The 25450-nt window shown below is 37.5% G+C and overlaps 1 protein-coding gene across 1 annotated transcript; it reads left to right on the forward strand.

Moving 5' to 3' along the window:
- Window positions 1-952: 952 nt before the first annotated feature.
- On the forward strand, window positions 953-8335 carry fam53c (family with sequence similarity 53 member C). Its single transcript, XM_036588700.1, has 5 exons — window positions 953-1335; window positions 2715-2893; window positions 3302-3362; window positions 4438-5282; window positions 7045-8335. Exons 3-5 carry the CDS (start codon window positions 3356-3358, stop codon window positions 7315-7317), a joined length of 1125 nt encoding a protein of 374 aa, XP_036444593.1. The 5' UTR covers window positions 953-1335; window positions 2715-2893; window positions 3302-3355; the 3' UTR covers window positions 7318-8335.
- Window positions 8336-25450: the final 17115 nt, after the last annotated feature.

Consider the following 25450-nt stretch of genomic DNA (forward strand, 5'->3'; position numbering starts at 1 on the left):
TGTTGGGAAAGGCTGGTATCCTTATTTTGTAGTTTAAGTATTTTGTACAACTTAAAGTAGTGAAGAGCAAAAACCAATAAAGATATGCTAAATGTTTGCCCTTGTAAGCAATGAAATTGTGGCACTGGGAGGGGTGGGGGAGCAACACTTCATACTGTGATTTTCATCTAAGAATGTGAATGTTTTGAAACCCGTTTACCATTCACACTGATAAATGCAAATGTCCTTTTTAACTGTTTACATGCCTTCAGATTTAAAACTTCCAAAAAAAAGTCAAAGAACTCAAAACTATTTGTACTCCATTACAACGAATTATGGTTGTAAATACATTAAACTAAATATGCTAATTTAAGTCATGGTTGCCTTAAAAATATTTGTGTTTTTAAAATATGTATTCCAGTGGACAAATGTCCCCAGAGCGGCTAAAAACGATCATCCTCAAAAAAAAGTTATTTTATATCTAGTGGCTTAAATACAAATGAAAGTAATAAAGTGCTACGTTATCTCTGGGAAGACAGCAGCCTTTGTCAAAAGCGTAGGAAGAGTTTGTTTTTGAGGGGATGTTTCTATTACAAAATTTAACCTCACATACCATCATAATGTACTAATGAATGCAGTTCTAATGGGACGGTGCGCTGTTTTTGTGGTGCTATTTAGTATGTTATGCCGTTTGGAACACAGCCAAAGATTAAGAGGAAAACCAAAGAAGTCAACAAAAATTCAACACGAAAATAAATCTGGTACTGAAATGTGAATCACTAAACTGCTACCCAGTGTTCTCACAAATATGGAGCCTAAGCAAATGTAGAAAATGTAACCAGGCCAACTTACTGCCCCCCTCTGTTCTTCCCCGGCCAGTCGTCGTTGGGTACTGCGCGCCGTGCTGCTACCTCACAGAAGAACGCTAGGGGGCGTTGGCACTCAGTCTTCATGGTGCGGTTCAGCGGGGGCGGGGGGCTGGAGGCTCTGCAGATGGAAACCACTGAATTTCTACGGGCGTTCTTATTTTCCTAATGGGAAACGATGGGAAGGCAGTGAAATGTCGAGCTTTCAGTAGCAATTCTATACTATAGCGCCCCTCACATCCTATGTATGTAATTTCTGTTAGATTATAGTGGATCCTGAACGTTATTTTTACGGCATGTTTGTACTAGGTGAAGGGAACGGGGATTGACAATAGCTAGCATTACGCCATGGGTATCCGAGTCGGTTAGCTAGCGAGCTAACTGTTGTGTCTGAATTGTTTGATCTCAGCAATGGTAGACCAATGTGAACTAGCTAGCCTGGCTCCACAGGCCCGATGAGGCTGCTGCGCTGGTCTCCATCATTGGCGAGGTAAGTCAAGATCAGTAATGTTAAACGCCCCCCAGTAACTCCGGTGTGTTATTGTCTGGCTCAAATCAATTAGATTCACGCATGCTCGTTACATCAGTATTTTAGAGCCGTAGGCTATAATAAATAGGTGCCTTTGCATTGCGATATTTATTGCTTGCATTATTTGCTGCGGTTGGTGATCACTAGGCAGATAGCTAGCTAGCCGCCGTTGAATGTCCTGATTTAGTGGGCCTGTGCCATCGCTGCCATTACTGCTTTCTAGGTAGCGAGCCAGCCTTGTGCCTATCGCTGCCTGACTAGTTAGCTAAATGGCTTTATTGGCTAGCTTTCTGTTTCTGGGTTGCGCTTTTGCATAGATATTTATTTGTTAAGCTGATGTATTTTGTAACACAACATGAGGAGAAGGCGTGTTTTTCGATCAGTCATATCTAGCTGACCACGCAGCGGTTCGCTATGAATCTCTAGTTCAGCTGCAACAGAGCGACCGGCCCGACATCCGACGGACCTGGAGATGTTTAGCTCATTAGCTAGATTTGTGTTATGCTAGCAAGATTGCTAGCTGACATTGGCCACAGAGTTGACTGCTTAAAACAGCTTCTTATACGGGAGCCTTTGATTGCTACTCAGATTATGATTTAAAAACGGGACAGTGGGGTTTGTCCATGCTGTTGTCCCTGAGTAGCTAAATAAACCAACATCAGCTAACTAACATGTACCAAAGCCTGGATGCGTCCGTGTGAGTTGATACATCAGCTTTTAGACCTCCAACCGTTAATCTTTCTGTTTAATCTTTTAGTAACACGAACATGTTTAAAATTACACAGACATTGTTTTTACTGGTGTAACATGTCATCCAAGATGAATGTCAGGCAGGATGCCATTTGACAAGGGTGTCCTCCATCGTCACTTCCGTTTCATTAGCTTCTCTTATAGGCTGCAATCTGTTTGTATGTCTGTGTGTAAAAATAATATATGAATGAATAAATAAATACATAAATAATTAAATGTGTATGTATGTAATCTGGGCGTGTGTGTATTTGTATGTACATACATACATGTATGTGTGCACGTATATGTGCGTGTGTGTGTATGTGTATGTATGTATATGTATGTGTGTGTGTGTGTGTGTGTATGTATATATGTGTGTGTGTGTGTGTGTGTGATATACCTGCGCGCACACACACATATATAAATATATATAACAGGGATATAATTTAGCCAAATGTCAGCACAGTTTAAAGATATTACTGCAGGTCTATACCACTTAGCTCTATTCAGTACTATAGCTATTGACAGGGAGTTTGTTGTTTATGGATCTCTGTTGCTTCTAATATGTCCCTGAGCAACAGTGAGTAATTGCATCTCTAATTCGTCCTCAGGTGATGAAGTCATCATGTTAGCTGCAACTGGTCTGGAAGGGGAGCCTGTGCTATCTACGATTCTCTCAGATGATCAACAGCTTCACGTCAGCCCTCCTCATTTGCCAAGCCATGGTTATGCTAAATGTTGCGCAAATCCACAGTCTTAACATCAGCCGCAGCCACTGGACTTCAGCTTGGTAAAGCATGTTTTGTTTAATGTTATTTGTATTGATTTTATTAAATGCAAAAGTGCTTACAATTCCTGTGAATCCCAAAAAAATAATGGAAACACCCCATAAAATGGCCAATGAATATGAGTCTTTCATCAGGTTCATCTAACTTATAGGTGCACTTAATAGGTTTACAATTAATTGGCCTCCCACCACCTTGGATGGAAAAGGACCACCACAGGATGGCTTTTGACCAGGTGTTATTTGGGTGGTGGACCATTCTCAGATGGGCTGTGATTTTTTTTCAATGTATACCTATTAAGCACACCTATATGGTTGGTGTAGCAGATAACATGGCCCATGTGAATGAATATTTCACTGCTGTACACCCCATATATCCCTTTCATTCTTATCTCAGTAATATTTCTCTTTTAGCATTGGCAAGATCCTCACAGCCTCACTGAAACCTGCTGGCCCACAGATGGATTGATGCCTGGTAAGTATGCAGTGAAATAAGTCTTTAGAAGCTATATATATATATATATATATATATATATATATATATATATATATTTGTTGGAGACCAGAATGTACTTTGTGGAGGATATTATGTGCATTAACATTCCAGTGGAATAAACTGTAGTGCCAGAGGAGTGAGCTGCATTATTCCAAAAGATTTGGGTATTATTTTTCAATATGTAGATTTCCATTTGAGGGGACACTAGATCTCCCTGTTAGATATAATCTGCCAGGCCTGTAATGCTGCCATTTTCGGGGGCTTTTTATAGCAATCATAGCAATGTACCAAATGAATTTGAGAAACCTGACCATTTTTTGCTATGTCTCTGACTTATTCTGATTTTTTTTTTTAAAGCATCACAGTGGCCTGCTATACTGTCATTGGCATTTATTTTGTTTTGTCCTCATAATGAGAGGCAACAGCAACAAACTCCAGGTGCAAATGCCACATCTAGAATTAGCGACTTGCACAACCAACTTATTTTTGGCCCTTCAGTGAAATTTGATAAAAAGGCTACAGTCCTTACCTGGTTATGATATGGTTGTACAAACTTTCAAATTAAAGCTGACGAAGAAAATTGTGATCCAGTGCCGATAATAAACATTCGTAAAATGTAGCAATTGGGAATAGATTCACCTGGATTAGCATTTCAGAGAAATATAGGATTTATAAGTGCAGTGAAATAAGTAAAATGCATACATTTTAGCTCAGAATCCCAGAATGTGGGTTAACCGGAAGACACATGCCAGTACGAAATTGGAATCATATTGGTGTGTGTTACACACATATATACATACATACACACACACACACACACACACACACACACACACACATATATTGTGCATGTGTGTTTATGTATGTACGATTTGACCCACAAATTCTGCAGCGCTCTTGCATGTCCATTATTGAGGACTTGACAGCAAATGAAATGTCACATGTTAACTTGCCACTTCCAAAATGTCTGAGAAAGAATAAGGAAAAAAGGTTTAAAGTTGTGTTGCTAACTGCTTGTGCTTGTAACATATTGTGTTCTTTTCATGTTCCATAGAGAGCAGTTATTGGCAACTCTGCCCTTCCTCAAAGTCTGGCCTGCAGGGTGTCCTAAGCTCCAGCTTCCCCCCCGGCCCTGTGCCCCTTGGACCTTCTGCTGCCCACCTGCCGGAGGGGGACACCCTGAATCGTCCGCTTGCTCCAAGCACCTCTGTGACGGACCTGTCTTTTCCCGGGCCACCCCCTCCCCCCCCGCCACCCCCCAAACGCCACTGTCGTTCACTGTCTGTACCGGAGGACCTTTCACGCTGCCGGTACACCTGGCGGCCGAGTGCCTCCAAGGTCTGGACACCAGTGAACCGTCGATGCCACAGTGGAGGGGGCGCGGGGGGGCCATGTCCGCTGCGTGCCCCCAGTTCCTCTCTAAATTCCTCTCTGCATTCTTCTTCCAGCCCCACCTTCTTCAGTTTGGCTCTTTCCCCAGATTCCCCTCTGCCATGGAGTTTCCCGTGGGATCCAAGTGACACTTCTGGAGGCGGTGCATGTTGCTGCTTTTTCCCTTCGCCCTCCTCATGTTCTTCCTCACCTTCTCCTCTTCACCCTCCTCATCCTCCACAGCGACGCTTCTCACTGTCTCCTGTACTCATCCGTGAAGCCGCCGCACACTTCCTTCCACCGCCCCAGGTACCCCCCCAGCCCCCATCCCATCCTCCAGCAGTGCCCGCCTCGCCATCATCGGCGTGCAGCACTCCATCTTCCGTGCGCCGTGCTCTTCCTCCTCAACTTCCACGCTGTCACTCTCAGCCTTGTGACCTACTCCTGCTTAAACCTGGTCTGAAGCGCCGCAGGGATCCAGACCGACCATGTGCGCGGCCTGTGCTAGACTTCGCAAAAATGACACAGGTAATAGTGACTTTTAATTTTCAGGTTCTGGACACCTCATGAGAGATGTAATGTAATGTAATGTGATGTGATGTAATGTAATGCACTTGCACTGCTCTGTATTTGAGAGGAAATGTAAATGCACACCAGTAATACATATCAAAGCAATGTTCTGAAAGTCACAGTTCTGCACTGTGAACTATAATAATATATTTTACTACAAAGCAAGTATCAGTATGCTACTGATATTTTTAGAAAGGAAATGCAACTAAATAGAAGATATAGTAAACATTACTTAAGTTTGAATTCTGTACTTCAGAGTTTATGTACAACCCCACTTCAAAAAAGTTGGGATCCTGTGCAGATCAAATGACGACATATCAAATGTTGAAACTGAAAAGTTTTGTTTTTTGAAAAATATATGCCCATTTTGAATTTACTGCCAACAACACGTTCCAAAAACTTTGGGACAGGGGCAACAAAAGGCTGGTAAAGTTGTGTAATGCTAAAAAAAACGCCTGGTGGTTGATTGGCAACAGGTCAGTAACATGATTGGGTATGAAAAAGCATCCCAGAGAGGCTGAGTCTTTCAGAAGTTAAGATGAGGAGTGTTCACCACTCTGTGACAGACTGCACGATCAAGTAGAGCAGCAGTTCAAGAATAACGTCTCTCAACATAAAATGGATGAGAACATGGGGGATTCCTTTATCTAAGGTATATAATATCATTAAAAGATTCACAGAATCAAGAGACATTTTTGTATGCAAGGGACAAGGCCTAAAACCAATATTGACTGGCTGTGATCTCCAGGCCCTCAGGCAGCACTGCATTAAAAACAGACATGGTTCTGTAGTGGAAATCACTGCATGGGCTCAGAAACACTTCTGAAAACCACTGTCTGTGAAAACAATCCATCGCTGCATCCACAAATGCAAGTTAAAAACATTTGATATGTTGTCTTTGTAGTACTTTCCTTTAAAAATATGGTTAACATAATTTGCATATCATTGCAACCTATTTTTATTTACATTCTGCACAGCATCCTAACTTTTTTGGAAATGGGGTTGTATCTCTTACTTGAGAATGAACAATTTACTAAAGATGAATTTGTAGCCTTAACTTAAAATTAAATAGTTAATTAAACAGTGAAGCCATTCCTATTTTTTAAAGTTACCTCAATGTTTTCGTTTTTGATTTGCTCTCATGAACCTGATGAGTTGACTCAGGTGTGTTAGACTAGGGGAAAACGAAATGTGGCCTGGATTAAGAGCCAGTGCCCTACAAAGCACTTGAATTCCTGAAATGATCTCTCAATCATCTGAAATGTGTAAGGATCACATACCATTTGCCTAGGTTAGTTTCTGTCAGTATTTATTGCTCCGCTAACACGTTGATTGTTTATTCTAGCCAATGTTCAATACAGCCTTGAGAACAGTGCCTCGCAGCAGGCTTGAAAATTTCAGTGCAGGCACAATTGTGGTCTAAACATGTTTTTAGCAGTAAAGTTTGAGAAAACCAAACTCCTGTGTTGGAGTTTCAGCACGGTTTGGAGATACCTGGCCCTCTAGGACTAGAGTTGGAAATATATATCAGAAATTGAAGCATGGTCTTGACCGAACTCTGGCAGTGCAATTAAAAGACAATACTTGTTATTGTAGTGTACAGAATGGGATTGCAGTCAAACCAACAAGTTTAGTACTCATCACAGTTAACTTACCCTGTTGTTTTGTATCTGCTTATTTTTGTAATTAATCTTCTACATTTTTAAAACTTTGTTTTCAGACCCGAAGCACGGATCCCCTAAGCTGTTTGGAGCGTGGTAAACTTGCCTGTGGAGGGGATGTCTGCATGGGCCTTGAGCCTTTTTTTGGAGACTTCAGAGGGTCATGCTCGCCTGCTGAAGGCCTAGGAAGGACGAGTATTGGACCGCTGAGTGAAAGTGATGAGGAGGAGGAGGAGAGAGAGGAGGCAGACTCTGCGCGTGATGGGGGACAACAAAGTGTTTTTGAGAGGGATTGTACTGAATTAGACATTACCCTCATTGAGGAGAATTAAACAATTGTCTAAAGGATGCTGTTTTTCTCCCCTGCATTGCCAGCGTTCAACACCTCTGTTCACCACCTGCTACACTACTCTGGCAGGCCTCTCAGGAACACTGCTGCTCTCTCATGAGGCGTGCAGGTGTAAAAAAAATAAAATAAATAAATAAATAAAAAAGAGAGAAAAAGAAAGGAAAAAAAAGAAATCTCATTGATGCATTAATGAAGACATGTCGACTACTATAAATGATTACAGGTAATGCAGTTGGTCATGGATGCTGACCCAATATCATATTACATTCCACAATCAGTTGCTAAGAAACTCTTGAGGATGTGAATATTAGGAGGCTGGGGACGCCAGCTGGTAATTTGGTAGCTGTTCTCTTAAAAATCACTGGCAGATAGAACTTGAGGGGAACTGGTCTTTGGCTTCTTGCTGTCTTTCTTTTTCATGTCTTTTTCTCTAAACATGTTTTGTTAGTAAGAATAGTCTTTCGTGGATGATAGTTATGAATACCAGTGTTTTGTTCAGTTTGAATAATAAAAAAAAAGGTCAACATAAGAGCTGTAATTTACTCTTCAGACCTCTCTACCTACTGAGAAAAGTCCATCTAATTCAGCATATAAGCCTTAAGATGCCTTTTTTCTTTATTGAAAGACTCTTGAAGGAAAATAATTGTGTATCTGTTGTCCTTCTTACTGTTACTTTTCTGCTTTTTTTTTTAATCTTTTAACCTGTACAATGCATTCCTCTAAAACTGAATACATCGAGTGAACATCAGTTAATGCACTGCATTTGAGACAGAAACAGAATGAACGCAACCACTGTATTCTGAAGGCACATTGTAATACTGAATACATTGTATTGTACAGTGAGTATTTGTTTAAAACAAATTGAGTATAAAGATGGTAGTATGAAGGGTGGAAGGTGTTTTTTCCGTCTCTTTTTGTTTATGTGTAACAAGATCGAAAGTTCAGACTCAGTTTATGCATAAATAAAGTTTATTTGAAATTATTTTACAGAGAAAGAAAAATGTCACGTGTCACATATTTTCCGAAACCATGTAGATGGTTTATTTTATTCTCTGGTCAGGAGACAATACTAACAATACACTGTTAGTGCGTTGAAATTTAAATGAAAAAGTTTTATTTTATGGTAAGCAAGTGACAAATCTAGGATTATTTCAGTGAACCTATTTTATACAGAGAAAAGAAGTCACCTTGCCGCAACACCACTCATTAGTGGTCTTGAAACCACTGTATAACAGTATGCGTGTGTGTGTGTGTGTGTGTGTGTGTGTATATATATATATACATATATATATATATACATACACACAGCACAGTTTTTTAACAATGGGGTTGTTGTATTTTTAAAAAAAATTGGGATGCCTTGCAAAATCTAAATAAAAACAAAATTCAATGATGTGCAAATCATTTAAACTGTATATTTCATTGAAAATTGTACAAAGACAACAAATCAAATGTTGAAAAATATTTGCCCATTTTGAATTTGATGGCAGCAATGTTCCCAAAAAGTTGGGACGGGGGCATGTTTACCACTGTGTTTCATCACCTCTTCTTTTAAAAACACTCTGTAAGTGTTTGGGAACTGACTGCTGTAGTTTTGAAAGTGAAATGTTTTCCAATTTTTTCCTAACATAGGATTTCAGTGGCTCAACAGTTTGGGGTCTCCTTTATTGTATTTTTAATTTTGTAATGTGACAAATGTTATCAGGTCTGGACTGCAGGCAGGCCAGCTTAGCACCTGGACTCTTTTAATACAGAGCCATGTTGTTGTAATACATGCAGAATGTGGCTTGACATTGTCTTACTGAAATAATCAAGGCCTTCCCTAAAAAAGACGTCCTCTGGATGGCAGCATATGTTTCCAAAACCTGTATATATCATTCAGCATTAATGGTGCCTTCACAGATGTGCCAGTCACCCATGCCATGTGCACTAATGCTTCTCTATACCATCATGAAAACTAACTGTGCACTGATGACAAGCTGAGTGGTCTTTAGCCTGGAGGACGCTGTGTCCATGATTTCCAAAAAGAAATTTAAATGTTGATTTGTCGGACCACAGGACACTTTTCCACTTTCCCTTGGTCCATTTTAAATGAGCTGGGGCAGAAGGTGGCAGCGTTTCTGGATCTTGTTTATTTATGATTTCTTCTTTGCTTTTTGGAGTTTTAACTTGCATTTGTGGATGCAGCAACGAACTGTTTTCACAGATAGTGGTTTTCAGACATGTCCCTGAGCCCATGCAGTGATTTCCACTACAGAATCATGTCTGTTTTTTATGCAGTGCCATCTGAAGGCCCAAAGATCACGGCCAGCAAATACTGGTTTTTGGCCTTGTCCCTTACATACAGAAATTTCTCCAGATTCTCTGAATCTTTTAATAATATTATGTACTGTATATGATAAAAAGCAAAAGTTCTTTGCTATTTCATGTTGAGAAACGTTATTTTTGAATCGTTCCACTATTTGATCACGCAGTCTTTCAACCCCTCCTCATCTTTACTTCTGAAAGACTCAGCCTCTCTGTGATGCTCATTTTATACCCAATCATGTTACTGACCTGTGTTTTTTCAAGCATTACACAACTTTACTAGATTTTGTTGCCCCCATCCCAGCTTTTTTGGAACATGTTGCTGGCATCTATGGGCATATATTTTTTAAAAGACAATAAAATTTCTCAGTTTCAACAGAAATAGCTATTTTAATTAAATAGAGGGTTTAAATGATTTGCACATCATTGCATTTTATTTTTATTTACATTTTTCACAGTGTCCCAACTTTTTTGGAAATGGGATTGTATGTGTGTGTGTGTGTATATATATATATATATATATATATATATATATATATATATATATAATTAATGGGCACTATATACACACACATATGTAATAAATAAATATTACATATAACATGCAAATTTTTACATTAGCATCTGCTGTTGTAACCCACAGCACCTTGGTGAAAAGAGATCTGAGACAGATATTTGTTTTTATTTTTTTAATTGCACCTTGGGGCAAAGTTAATCTGCTCTTAATCTGTATTGTGCTTGTGTAGGTGAACTTTGCCTATTGAATGACCAGAGAGAAACAGATCGCATAAAATGTGATCTTTTAATGGGAAACTGCTAAATGGGATGCACATTTAAGAATTTCATTACTGCAGATAGACAGCAATATGTCATGTTTGTATGAGCACAAGTAGGACCCTGAAGGACATATACACAAATGCCAACCTTCTGTGTTTGTATTTTCTTTAAAATACACCCTGATATTGTCACTGGAGTATTAACTATTATTGCTTTTTAAAGTTTTTAGATCTCGGGTCCTTCGTATTTTTGTTTTTTTACCTTCATGGTACTTCTGCCATTCTCTTGATTATACTAGTCTCCCAATAGGGGGTGCTGATGTTTGTTAAGGTGATCACTGCTGCACCAGAGAAATTATCTCTGTTGGAGTACATGTTGCTGAACTAGGCCATATCCCCAGCTAAAAACTCTCAAACACATGCCGCCTCTGCCCAACACAGAGAACACCATTCAAAATACTATTATTTATTTATTTACATACAAAATTATGTCAGCTGGTATACTACCACCACTATTATTACTACTGGCACTTTCCATAAATAGAGTTTAAGCAATAAAGTGACTCATTTTTTTTTATTTTTTGTAAAAAGGAAGGGGATCTGTACTTTAACTTAAAATAAAATTCTTAAAATTCAGTTAGTAAATGATCACAAAAACACAAATGTCTGTATCCACCTTTAATATGGTAATTTGGGGCTGTCCTCACTGAACTTCTCTATGAAATATATTCATTAAAATCGTCCAGTAACACCAAAGTTGCAAAGTTATTTTGTCGATTTCCAAGCAAGGTAATGTTAAAATAACTATTTTTCCCTCTTTATTTATTTAACAAAAAACAAACAAACAAACAAAAAAAAAACTGCATAATCCTGTTACTCAAAGCCGAGTTTACAATGTGAGGTGGGAAAATAACATTTTGTGAAGGTTATGCACTTTGACTAACGCTGTCAAAAAATATTTTAAAGAAATATTTAAAGAGATAAAAACTCCATTCACAGAAAGTGCCTAATGCTATTACTAACTTACTTCTATTACTATTGTTAATACTATTACTTCTAATACTACTGCTTTTACTATTACTGCCACTATTTCCATCGTTCCAGCGCAATGCTTTAGGTAAAACACAATATTCATCGAAAAATCGGCGTTTTGGGTATAATCGACATGGTGGTGGCGTTCATGTGCACTCATCTCTAAACAGGACGTTTCTCACAGGACTCCAAGGCAGCAGGACTCCAGGCATTCCATTGGCTGCCTAGAGCCGTTAAACGCATTGTTTAAAATTCAAATGATCGACGAGCTTTCGTAACGGACATTTTATGAAACGGTCCTTTGCCAGACATTTCGACGGACGGACGGTGCACAGACTGGTGACCTAGCTAGCTAGCTAGCTGTCGAACTGTCAAAGGTCAGCTAACTCGTTTAGTTAGCCAGCTTAGCTAGCATAATACTTATGCTAAAGTTAATGGTCGCTTCGGTATCTTAATGGAAGCTGGCTACCTACGTTAGCCGAGTGTCAGTAGAGGAATGCTGGGTTTACGTTAGCTGGTTGGGTTAAATTTGTTAGTATCTTTGTCATCTTTTTGCTCATTATCTTACGCCTTGTCAGGGTTGCTAATATTAGCTTGTTCGTTAATGGATAGCTACGATTGCTAACCCTCTCAGCACAATTTAGCAAAGTTTATGAGTTCTAGCTAAATCATTTGTTTTATAGTGTAACTTAGTTGCACCACTGTAAAATAGTCAATAAAATATGCCATTAATGAATCTCTTTCGGTAATCTGTATAAACTAACATAAGTTTGTGATGTTTTTTGATCACTCCCTCTGTCCCAGAGACTGTTGGGTAGCTAGCTAGGTTAACGTTCACTCGGTTTATAGATAGATAGATAAATAGATAGATAGATAGATAGATAGATAGATCACTTTATTAATCCCAGGGGGAAATTCTTCAATTGCAGCACTACAAAGCACAGTAAAGAGCAAAATCAGCAGGAGCAAACTGTATATCTGTATATCCGTATATATACAGATATATAAAAAGAAAGTAAGTTATTGATAAATAATAGAATAAAATATATTTAACCATAAACAATAAGTAATGTGTGGATGCATAAACAAAGTGACAGTGCGATGTGTAGTTAAATGTAGCTATATGGTTAAAGGGCTTTGTTTTTTACGTTGGTCATTCAGTATCCTAAAAATAGCAGTCGAGCTCTGTGAAGCAGTCGTCCATAGGCGATATAAGTTACACGATTGCATGGTATTGTATGAACCGATTAACTGGTTGCATATTAACTTGGACTGGTTAGTCCATATCCGTAAATCAGACCGTCTTGCTGCAGTGGCAGTATGTCGCCGGCAGATGGCACAGTAGTATCTATCTGCAGAGCCGCATCACCGCAACTTTAGACCCCACACTTTCAGACCCGCACGCCATACACTTCCAGCTGCCTGCGCCTCTGTTGAGGAACTGCAGCCACACTTTCAGCTCACATGAGTGCGGGAGTAACGGTGGATTGAAGTTCTACTACGTTACATTACTCGGTTGATGCTGTGAAGCCCCTCGACCACTATATAACATCAAATCCGGAGCTGGGAGTGCGGTACTTTCTCGCAGATGGCGGATTTGACTGGTCAGTAGAAGCAAGTCTGGCATGAGCCTTTTGTGCGTCTGATATTGAATTTAGGAAACATTTTGTATCATTTATCTGTTTTCACTGTCTAATCATGGCATATGAAACGACTGATGGGAGAGACAGAGTGATTGTTATTATTGATTGTCATGTAATATATGAAGTGTGATTGTAATTGTGTAAATGTTCTATACTAAACATCTTCACGTTATATTGATATAAGTTAAAAATAAAGTAAGACACTGCACGTACATTTATTTCACATTAGGGGAATCGCAGCACATGTATTAAAATTCAGAGTCTTTCAATAGAGAATTGCGATGTATTTAAAAAGCGATTATTTTTCACACCCTTTTGCATATTAGCTAAAAAGTTGTCCTGACTAACTCCTTATTTTTAATAACAGTTATCTTTATCATTCACTCTGCAGTCATTGGGCTGTGTGAACTTTACTAAAGATGTGATCAGACGTAGTGCACGTGTTTGAGTCAAAGCATGTTGTAAACCAGATCAGTTGAATATCCATAAATGCTTTATTTCTTTTAAGTAACTGTCATGATTGTGCACAATACTATGATTTTTCTCAGAATTGCACAAAAATGAAAGATGAACAAATACTTTTATAATTAAGTAAATGCAGAAATAGCAACAGTTATTATGTTAATGTCAGTCTAATATGAAATTACTTTTGCAGTTAACAGTGGGAGAAATGCTGATGAACAACCCACACAGTGCTGTACATTTCAGGAGTCAGTGAGTGAAGGAGCTGGCCTGAGCAAAAGGAAGGGATAGCTGAGAGCTGATCACAAATCATTAAATATCACAGTAGAATTGTATTGTGGCACAATTTTGTGATAATATTTTGCCATTATTGATTCTCACCCCTAGTTGCCACTATATTAATGTTTATGCCTAACTGTCTTTGTATGCCACAGATATTTATCAAAAATGGCATTTGAGGCTAAATATGACATTAAGGAGGAGTAGCAGTCACCGTGTCACTATTTGAGGAAGCAAACATAGCTATATAAGAAGCAAACATAGCTATTTTCAGTTATTCTTCATTATTTTTTACTTGTATGGATTGTTATGGTAGAAGAGCACCTGGCTTAAAAGTGGTTCACAAGAAACACCCTGCATAGGCTGCTCAGATTTGTTAGTATTGCAGAGGCTGATTCCTAAAATTGTGATTGTAATTTCACATTTCATGAAGTTGAAGGGTGAATCACTGAGGCAAGAAGTTGAGACTTGTGTTGTATGTGTGTAGATTTCACAACCTGTTCTAAATGTAAATGTCACAATTGGTTCTAAATGATACCTTGACATCAGACCAAGAACGACGTGAATGAATATTTCCATAAAATACATTACCTTATCATTTTTTTTTCACTTAACAGTGAACAAGCCACTGTCGGTCAAATTGGCATCTGACATTGGCAAAATAGTCTATCTTAACTAAGAGTATATGTTATTTTTTTGTTTAAAAGCATCTTATTTATCTCAATGAAAGTCGAATTTGGAGAGATGATGTAGGTGTGTGATTATGTAGTTGTTGGTCCTGCTGTTGGTAATGTTATGGTTTAATGAAAATTTTCTCTTTTAGCTGTTTTTCAACTCTACTTTGTCTACAGTTTACACATAAGATACTGACTTGATGTCGCCCTCGTATTGAACATCATCTCCCGCTTTTACATTGGGTGTGAGAGTCATGGGGTAATTATAACAGACTCGCAACGAGTTTGGCGGACCTATGTCTGAACTTGGTTTGTAATGGATCTGTTATCTGTTCTTCCACTGGAAGTGTTAAGATTTGCATTCCCCATGCTGCATTTCATGCATTTCAACAGATGTCTGAGAGTGTTGTGACTGTTTGACATAATATGTGAGTTGCCCTATTTTTGTCCCCCCATGATTAAATCTAAATGGAAAATAAATATGGAGCCATTCAGAGTGCATGAAGACATGTTAATATGGGGCAGTGAACCAAGGAGGGAATAAAGATTTGTGTTGTACATGCATCCATGCTCTAATGACTGGCATTTTTTTCTGCAATCATTCTCACAGTTTATAAATTTCATAATCTTATGTTGATGGGGCATTTTTGTCAGTTTATTGAGACATGTCATGGATCTTGCGAAAACAAGGTTTAAGTTCTAACCTGTAACTCTGTGCTGTAGCACCTTTAGTACAGTTTTTGTTTATTTGAGCTTAAGCTGTGTCTGTCTTCATATGGAAGTAGTGCTCGGCGATATATTTGTCTTTGTACTGTCATGTTGCTTTTTGCATTATATCTATGATGTAATACCCACAATTCATAGTATTCGATTACTTTATTCAGAATACCACTTCGCCATTTTGGTAGACAAACATAACTCTGTGCTCTGATAGAGCTCATCTCGTCACTGTTGCTTTAGCTACAACCCCGCATGCGGGTAGATAAAGATCAAGCAGAATAGACCAGAATGACCATGAAAAATATTAAAAGATGTATTGACACTTTAGACGCAGTCTCCAGAAAATGCTGCAGGGAGAATCTTAGCTAGATAGGTGGACTGGATCTGTATATCCTACATGTCTAGAGTTCAGAAAATTCCAATGCATGAGATTTTACAAAACCTAATAGAAGTGGCTCCCAAAACATAAAACCGATACATATTAATAAAGCTGGATTTTGCATCTTGTTCGTAAGCTTCTTATTTAAATTGTCTGTGCCACATTTACCGTGACCCAGAGGGATAAGCGTGTGAAAGTGTGTGTGTGTGTTTTCCACATTTAATGGTGCTGCAGTTACATAGAGGTGCCTCAAACGTAGAATGAACTTCAAACAAGAAGCTGGCGAATACGAAGCTAACATCAACATATTAAATGCATTTATTTACCTTAATAAATAATATATCATATATATAATAAATAATATATATATATATATATATATATATATATATATATATATATATAATCTTCAATCAAGAAATACCTTAAATTAGAAATGTTTCCTGAGCATCTAATGAGTCACACAGCAGAGCTATAATCACTGGAGGTGGGCGATATGGAAAAAATATAACATTGCAATACTTTAAGAAATTTTCATGATGCATGATATGTCAAGACGTTTGATCAGTTGGAACAGTTGGAACAGAAGAAAGGACCAGTAGTGCTAGATTAACAAAATACTGCCAAAAACTGAATACAATGATTTTTTTATTACATTTTTTGGTATACTGTGTTGCACTGAATACACACTTCTACACTTTACCTACTACACTAATGAGTGCACTTTTAATGGTATTTGAGCTATTTTTAGCATACTATTTAGTGTGCTACTCTGCAGTTTGGGATGTGGCAATATTAACGCAGCGGGAAAGCTCAACCATTCAGATTTCAGCTTTCAATTTTTGTTCCTACAGCAACATATCAAATAAAACATATCACTTAAATACTTACCTGCCTACCATTTAAACCTCTCTGGATAAGGTAATCTACTAAAAACTTAAATCTGATTTTACAAACTCATATGTAGTTGCAGTGCACAGTCCATTCCTGTGCTTTGGTTTGAAGATCCACTAGGTTGTGATCATATCTGTCAGAGGCAGAGCAGTAGATTTGTTGAGAAATGTATGTGAAGAAGAAGGATACATAATTAAAATCTCTGGATGAACGCTAATTAATCTGAATAAACTGTTGTACATTTATGAACTTGTGGCTGCACAACCAAAACAACTGCGTGCAGAAACTCCTGCAGTGTGTATTGTGGTCACAGTCCGACAGCTAGGAGCACTACATTTGGATTGCAACCTGTGCTTTAACAGTTGTATCCTGGGTGCACTGTGAATTGTTCACAAAAAAGCAAGTCCACTTCCTCTTGACTTAACGCCCTCCTCCATGTGTGTTTGAGTGGAAAATCACCAAACTACACAGGGTTCTGACCCTCCTGGACTGAAGTTCTCCAGAACTGTTACACATGGTCAAGAACTTTCCGCATAACACCGTTGCAGTTCCTTGCAGCTGTCTGATTACTCTGCAATTTTATGATCGCTCTCCCAGTTTCAGGTCCTGTAACAGAGGTAGCCATTTTGTGAATAATGTCAGTTAAACCTTGAAGTTTTCTTATGACATGTTTCCCAAAAAAGCTTTTTTTGAATTCTTGCATTCAGGAATGGCAAATTCTGCTTTTATTCTTATTCATAATAAGCACAGACTCATGGCTTTCAACAGTAATTACTGATGAAAGTATAATCAGAAAATGGATGTCCCTTCATCATACTTCTGGTATTATAACACTGTGTTGTACACATTTCAAACTTTTAATTGATTTAAATGTCATTGTGAAATCTTCTTACTTAATTTCAATTTACAGGACTGCTCAAACCTCTCCTTGATGAAGCTCTGTGTTTACATAGTTTAATTAATTAGTCTATCATGTTCATCTAATTGTTTTTGTCTAACTAAGATATTAAGAACATTTTTACCTGTACTTAATTTATATATGTTTGTATTTGTTCTAATGTTTTTTGGTGTTGTTTTATGGGCAAAACAACTCTGACTTCGTTTCTATCAGCATATTTATTTGACTTGTCGTATTTGTCGAAATTTTAATCTGAAAAATGATGAAAGTCATGGAATGTTAAAACTTGAGATGAGTGTACTTGTGATTTTCCATTGTATAATAATGTACTTTCTGACTGTTAACAGGTTTAATCAGGCATGCAAGGCTGCTTATGATGGACATCCAAGACATTGCCCTCTAAAATCTGATTATTTTGAATGCATTTTATAAATTTTTACAGTAAAAGAGATAAATAAAAGGAGGTAAATATGGAAAAGCATTGCATACTGCATCTGAGAACGTTTAATTCAGTGTTCTAAGGTCTTCATTTTATTTGTGTTTTGTTCAGTAGTTTTGAATACATATTAGTGTGTCGATATTTTAAGGTTTTCATTTTATATAGTTGAATTTTAAGCAGTATGTTCTGTTTGTTCCATATTTATTTAAGAACTAAGATTTATTTTGATTAGAGGTTCTAATCTGTTTAGTCTGGTAAGGGAAACACAGGAAGATTACACAGGAAAGATTACTGCAGCCAACTAAAAGCTACAGTATATACAAGTACATATAGGAATAGATTTAATGTAATAAAACTTTCAACATAAAGATTTCTCTGTGGCCAGAATGAACAGGGTTTTTGAAAAATCACCTCTATCGCACCCTGTGGTAGATAAAAACATCCCGAACCCGATTCGTTTGGTCCTGCGAGCATTCTTCTCTCAAATGTCACTGGATCCTATGAATTATGAAGTCATTATATTGTGAGGAAATATGAATATTGCAACATGTAAGGTAATGCTATTGTGCACTGAATTGACGTCATTAGACTGGCAGCCTCTTTAAGCACATTTTATCAGTGTGTCAATGTATTTCCATGCACTGAGGGCAGACTCACTCACTAAAACACGATAGATCGTACACAGCTTGATTTGAAAAGCTCTACAAACTTACCTGCACTCAGGCTAATTCAATACAGACTCAGCTTGATGTTACTGCTGATCCATTGATAAGCTTATTTAAGCAGTTAAAATATCCTAATTATTATGTTAATGCTGGTAACATTTCTGAAGACATTTCCTCAGGCATATCAAAGGCATGATATGAGAAGGTTTCTCAATTTCTGCTTGACAGCTGAGTTACATTAACTTATTTTTGCTGTTTCACAGAACCAACAGGTCAGTACAGCAAAACTGCGGCGCCATTTAAGGTGGAACGGGAACATTCAAACAAGAAGCTGGCGACAAAGAAGCTAAATTTAAGCCCCATCCGTTCTGGCCATAGAGAAATCAAGCTTAGATCCGGAGTTCCTAATATGGGCGTTATTCCGACTACAGAATGACGCACGAGTACAGCGGTCTATGTATTGAAATATGAGGCACTCACGTTGGCTTTGGACAAAAGTATTCAAATTGCCATCTTGGCCAAATCATCAGTTCTTAATGTTAAGTTGAGAACTGGTGATATGCCTGTGGTCTTGAATAAATGTCATTCAGTAAAGCTGCAGGTCTAATCATAGAAGAACGGCTCTTAAACTCTGGGTAACTTTGATACCACAGTGCGGCGCATTACAGTGTAATTTTGCGGTACTGCTGCCACCATCAGGTGAAAGAGAAAAGCTGCAGTGTACTGTCGGCAGGTCACTTTTAACACACCTTTAAACGGAAGCCAGGGGCCAGTTAAAATCTGTCTGCGGGCCACATTTGGCCCTGAGGCCCGACTTTGGACACCACTAGTTTATGCAAACTCCTTTACACCAGTTGAGCAGTTAAAACAAAACACTGTTGGCTCAGATGGTTTAACTATTATAAACTGATGTCTGTCAACAGGTGCTTTTCCAGATGTTTTTAAAACTGCTCTGGTGAAGCCTTTACTCAAAAAGAATAGCATGGATTCTTCCACAATACATAATTTTAGACCAATTTCTAACCTTCCATTTTAAGTAAAGTCTTAGAATAAGTTGTTCTCAAACATGTAAATGTGTATCTAATATCAAACAAGTTATTTAAAAAGTTTCACTCTGGTTTTCGTTCTAACTATAGTACAGAGACAGCACTGGTTTGTGTTCTCAGTGACATGAGGCTTAGCACTGTTGCACAAAATCCTTCTATTTTGGTCTTATTGGATCTTATTGCAGCTTTTGATACTGTTGATCCCAAGATTCTAATCTGCCATTTTAAATACTTAGTAGGCCTGTCAGACACAGTTTCAGAATGGTTTAAATCATATGTAATAAATAAACAGCTTGGGGCCAGCAGAAAGACTCCACTAGGGGACAGAAAAGAGCAGGCATCAGTGATAACAAACATGACATTGAACAAGTCAGATATAGCAAGGAGGAGACGGCATGGAGGTAGGTTGCAAAGTGGCTGCAGAAACAGCGAGAATGGGAAGGCTAAAGTAGCTTAAAGAAGTGAGCTGATTGAGATCAACAGCCAAGCAGGTGAATGTGGCCTGAGCTTGACATGGTCTGCTGGAACAAATGCTGTGCTTGATTTAAAACAGTACAAACCCAGAACATGCACATTCCAGTGACTGGAAAGATGTAGTTGGAATGATGCTCATTGTTAGACTTAAAAGATTTGTAGTTCATTTTTTTTGTGTACTTTAACATCTTAGGTCATGATTTAATTTTCTTTATTTTCCTTACCTTTGTACACTCATGTTTGTCCTATATTGTAATATCAGTTTTCCATATTTTTATTTGAATACTGAATAGATATGGAGAAATACATGCTATGAATCAAGATGAAGCCATTGTTGCTTCAGTTGTAATGGTGATTTGGATTGGTTGTCTTCCTTTGAGTTGTTATGACTGGTATGAGCTCACTCATCAACAATTCAGATAGACAAAGAGGAATATTCCACCATAGAATGGAAACAATTTTCCTTTACATGGTTTGTCTGAAGTGCACATTTTCAGTGTCCTTGTATATTGTTTAGAATACTTTTTCCAACTTGAGTGATTTTTTCAATAAAAGAAATGTATGGAGTTGCCAGAGGAGGTTCAAATGTGGGTGCAGACATATTATTACTACCTGTGGACACACTGAAAGGGCAGGAATGTTGCAGGGCTTTTTGATGATCTTCATTTGCCTTGCACTCAGATGTGCCAAGTACTTGTTACAAATCTCTGATGAAAAAAGTAAGTCCTTTTTAAATCCTTGTCTCTGGTTGGTGAATAGTAGTTTCTAAACAGACTTCTTAGATATTTGGCTAACAGTGCTTGTTGCATGGGCTAAATTGAGGGACAATTATCTGAGTCTTTATTAATATTCAGTGTCATTACCTAATCCCAAACCCCCAAGTAACACTAACATTTCGCTCAATTCCACAGTAAATTTTCTGCCATCCATTTTATTTAAAATATAATTTGGTTGAGAAACCCTAAAGTATATATGTTGTCTGTCAAAGTGTGAAACACAGTTTTACTAATGATATGTAATATCAGAAAATTGCACATACATTCATTTTTATAGTTTTAAAAACTTTTTTTAAAGTGCAAATTATTAAACAGGGCAGATTTCAGAGGGCTTTATCGCTGAAATGTAAAACCCAGACATGTTACCCTGGACAAATTTTGGCCAGGCCTGGAGAGAGAAATCAGAATTTATATTACATTGACGATGGTCTGGTACGGGTATGTTTTGGTATAATGTATGTATATTTAATAGTTCATAAATAATACTAACATACTAAACATAAGAGTGATCCTTTAAATCTGTTATAATAGAAACATGCCTAGTATACTGTTTTAACGTGAATTTTTTTTAGATGTTTTGGATATCAGGATGAAAAGATTGCTACATTGCTGCCTGGCTCATTAATTGGTGAGGTATGACAGCTACATAGAAGGCTTACAACTTCTAAAGACGTTGTTGCCATCAATAAATGACACATTTTTTTCCTTAACCAAACAGCCACAGTTTTCTTCTGTAATTTTAACCTGGATATAAGAGGCTAACAAGATGTAGCTGACAAGTAAGGGAAGCTTATACGTCACCAATAAGCGTCATGTACAATAGAGACAACTGCACGCCTAAATCAACACTTGCCTCAGGAGACGTATCACCATTTCAATTTTTATTAAAAAAAAATTCTATACCCACCTATGCAAAAAACACCACCATTGATACCCTAAATTGACGCACATAAGAATGTCTGTTAAGTAAATATTAGACTCAGAAGTGTAACCGAAATTAGGTAGTCTTTCTACAGGACAAGACCAACAACCTCAACTAAATAACTGTCACCGTCAATCTCTCAGAAGGTGCTGCATTAAAAAGTGCCATTCAATCTGTGATTGATATGTCTCCATAAGCTCACAAATACTTCAATACAGCGTGTATTAACAGCGACAAATCGCTGTTAATACACTCTGTCTGTCACTGCATTCACAAATGCAAGTTACTATATACAGTGAAAGCCATTTTGTCAACGGCATCCAGAAATGCTGCCAACTTCTCTGGGCTTGAGCTCGTCTGAAATGGACTGATGCACAGTAGAAATGTGTATTTGGTTTGACAAGTCAAGATTTTAGATCATTTATGAAAATAATCGGCATTGTGTTCTCTGAGCCAAAAAAATAAAGAAAAGAACCATCCTGATTTCATGGTATAGAAGTGTATTAGTCAGTAACCTGCACATCTGTGGAAGCAAAATTAATGCTGAAAGATGTATACACTCTTTGGAGCAATATATGTTACCTTTTAGACACCATCTTTTTCAGGGATGTCCATGCTTATTTCAGCATGACAGTAACAAAAAACATTCTGCATGTGTAGCAACAGTGTAATCAAAGAGTGCTGGTGCTAGACTGGCCTGCCTGTCTACTGTTGAAAACACGTGGCATCTTAAGAAGTGAAAAGTATGACAGTGAAGACCCCAAATGGTTGCACAGCGAAAAACCTATATAACTGAAGAATAGCAAAAAATTCCACTTTCTTTTTGGTGTCTTCAGTCCCCAAACAATTATTAAGTGCTGTTAGAGAAAAAGCTGATGTTATGCAGTGGTAAACATGCTTCTGTCGCAACTTTTTTGGAACAGTATCAAATTTTAAATGAGCATATTTAGAAAAAAACAAAGTTCATAAGGTAAAATGTCAAACTTTGTGTTTTTGCACTGTTTTCAATTTAACACAGGCCAAGCTGCTTTCTGTTTTTACTGCCATTTCACATAGTACCTCAACTTTTTTGGGCATCATTAAGAGTAACTAAGAGTAAGCAGATTCCAGTTAGGACAACTTTGCTAGTTATGTATAGCAGCTATCTAACATTGCACAAGTACAGTATCAAACAAGTTAACTAATATTAATAGGGTGCTCTATTAGAATACATGGGAAGAACAAACTACTAGTAAGGTAGTTATAGGTATATATATATATATATATATATATATATATATATATATATATATATATATATATATATATATGCCATTATATATATGCCATATATATATATATACATATGGCATTACCTTTGTACATGCTGCATTTTATTTATTTATTTTTTTACAATATGTCAGTTTCAGCAAATAAACAGTAATTGTGGATTAAAATGTGCAGAAGTGTGTTTTCTGTAGAGGATGTGTACTTTGATTTAGAAAATTCTCAATGCTTTTATTTATTTGGGTTTGGATGATCTGGCCAATCATTTGCTTATGACTGTACAACCTATGTGTGGGAAACTGTCAAGTCATCTCAAGCAAGATGAGGAAAAATGTCTGGTTAATGCTCTCTATAGCTAGAATGCACTGACAATGTTAGCTAGCCAGTAAAACTCCAATGAACAACTTAAATCTTAAATAATGTTTTTAGAGGTGTACACTTAAGATGAACCTGATAATTTCACATCAAAAGAAAAAATATCTTTTTTCCTCTCCAAACTAAATGAATTGCTCTCTATACAACCCACAAACTGGCAGTAAAGGCTTTTAACAAAAGAAGAGTTTGTAAACAATATCTGTTCGATACAATGAGAGCTGCACTACAAAGTAGTAAGGGAACAAGAGCAAGAAAAAAAAACTGGTTGATCTTATGCCAGGCTAAGTGTGAAAACTGATGGAGCTTTACACATGATGACCTTGAAGGTAAGGGGAAACACAGTAAATCTTCTCTTCCTTAAACTGCCCTCTCATCACTGCTCTAAGCTGTCAAACTGAGAAACTGCTGCTTGCATTCCTGAGCCTGCACTCATTTCTGGCTGTGCTATGCCAACACAATTCTCTACGTCTTGTCTTATTTTTAAACAGTAACTACACCCTAAAACCTTTTTTTTCATTAATAGCCAAAACGCATTGCTCTGTAATAATAATATACACCAGCCTTGCTTGAAATGTGAAAAATTGTAAAAAACTGAAAATAGCATTTTTATCGTGGTCAGTTCCGCCTTGGCAGTCTGAGAACATCGGCGCTGTTTTGGATGTTTTTCCATACATATCGTCTCATTGCATTTAGCGTGTTGTTTAGAGTTCTAGTTAGTTATTATTGATAATTCTTAGTTAGTATTTGTAGATACTGTAGTTTTTAACCTTTTAGACTTAACTAGCCTTATTAGTGATAATGTTCAATGTATAATTAGGTAACCTGACAGAACAATTAAGTAAGGATTCTTGCAAGTCTCCATATAGCTGCTGATAAGTGCCATGAACAGTTTGCAGAACATAAGGATTTAGGGCCACAGCAAACCCTGGATGACAGGTGAGGCAGTGTACAACCCCAGCTGGTCACATTTGTGAACAACCTGTTTGGTACGATACAGTCACCTTGTTATACTTCAAACGAATTTATAAACAAGATATTGTGAGTCTTAAAACTCTTAAAAAGCATTCAAAAATATTAAACTTCTATTGAAGATGCATCAAGGCATTGGGTCTTAATTACAGAATATGTTAAAAAGTTTTAATATAGTCAAAAAATAAAGAGTCTGAAGAAATTTCATTTTTCAAAAAATAAACAAAAAAAAAAACAAAAAACCCTGCTTCTAATTAAAGAACCACCCATAGTGACCTATATGCATTTATTCTTGATGTACTTTTAGGGTCTTTCTCGAATAGAGAATAAAGTGATATCATTATTATATTGTAAATCAGACCTCAAAACATATATTTTGAGTGATTATGCATTTAATAACGTGGCATGTGGCAGGATCTCCTGTTCTAATTTTAAATGTATATTTAACCAACCTTCAGTGTAGGTCAGGGAGGGGCAGCTTTTCTCAAATATGAATGGTTCAATTTAATAGTTAATTGTCCAGTTTAGCAGGTGTATTCAATCTGGGAAATCACCTGAGTCCATCTTTGGTCTAGGCGGTCAGCGGTAGTAAGAAGTATGCAGACTGTTACGTAGATTCCTCTTAGCTAAAGGGAATTTCTTTCAGATTCTAGTGGTTTACTAAATTTTAGATAGTTACTGTCCTCAGACAGATGTGAAAATTAGTAGCTTGTGCTCTTGGTCAGGCTTTTCACTTCACTCAATTTCCGAACATTACTGCAAATCGACTGCCGAGAGTGGGATGAAACCATAACCTTCTGCCTGACTTATCACCTCTTGGAAGTAGTAACTCTTGACTTAAAAACAAGGCAGTCTACCTGCGAGAGTTCGACTCCATCATCTCTTGCTGCAGATAATTGAAGAAATACTTTGAACAGAAGATCCTTGATTCTGCTAACCTTAGTAGTGGAGTGAGGGTGAGGGTGACTACACACATTCCCACATCCTGGGGATGCGTTCAGCTCAATCCTGTCAGATCAGTTTGTCTTCTACTCACTTAACTATGCACAGTGACAGAAATTTTGACCAGGGGTGCTCAAACCTTTGCATGTCACTGTATGATCCTTCTTGAGGACAAAGG

The sequence above is a fragment of the Colossoma macropomum genome, unplaced genomic scaffold, assembly GCF_904425465.1.
Source record: "Colossoma macropomum unplaced genomic scaffold, Colossoma_macropomum, whole genome shotgun sequence".
NCBI lineage: Eukaryota > Metazoa > Chordata > Actinopteri > Characiformes > Serrasalmidae > Colossoma > Colossoma macropomum.

Bases quoted from the DNA above. Each gene is read 5' to 3' on its own strand.
- fam53c (XM_036588700.1), top strand. The intron at 5,283-7,044 runs GTAATAGTGACT...CTTTGTTTTCAG, and splicing joins ACTTCGCAAAAATGACACAG to ACCCGAAGCACGGATCCCCT.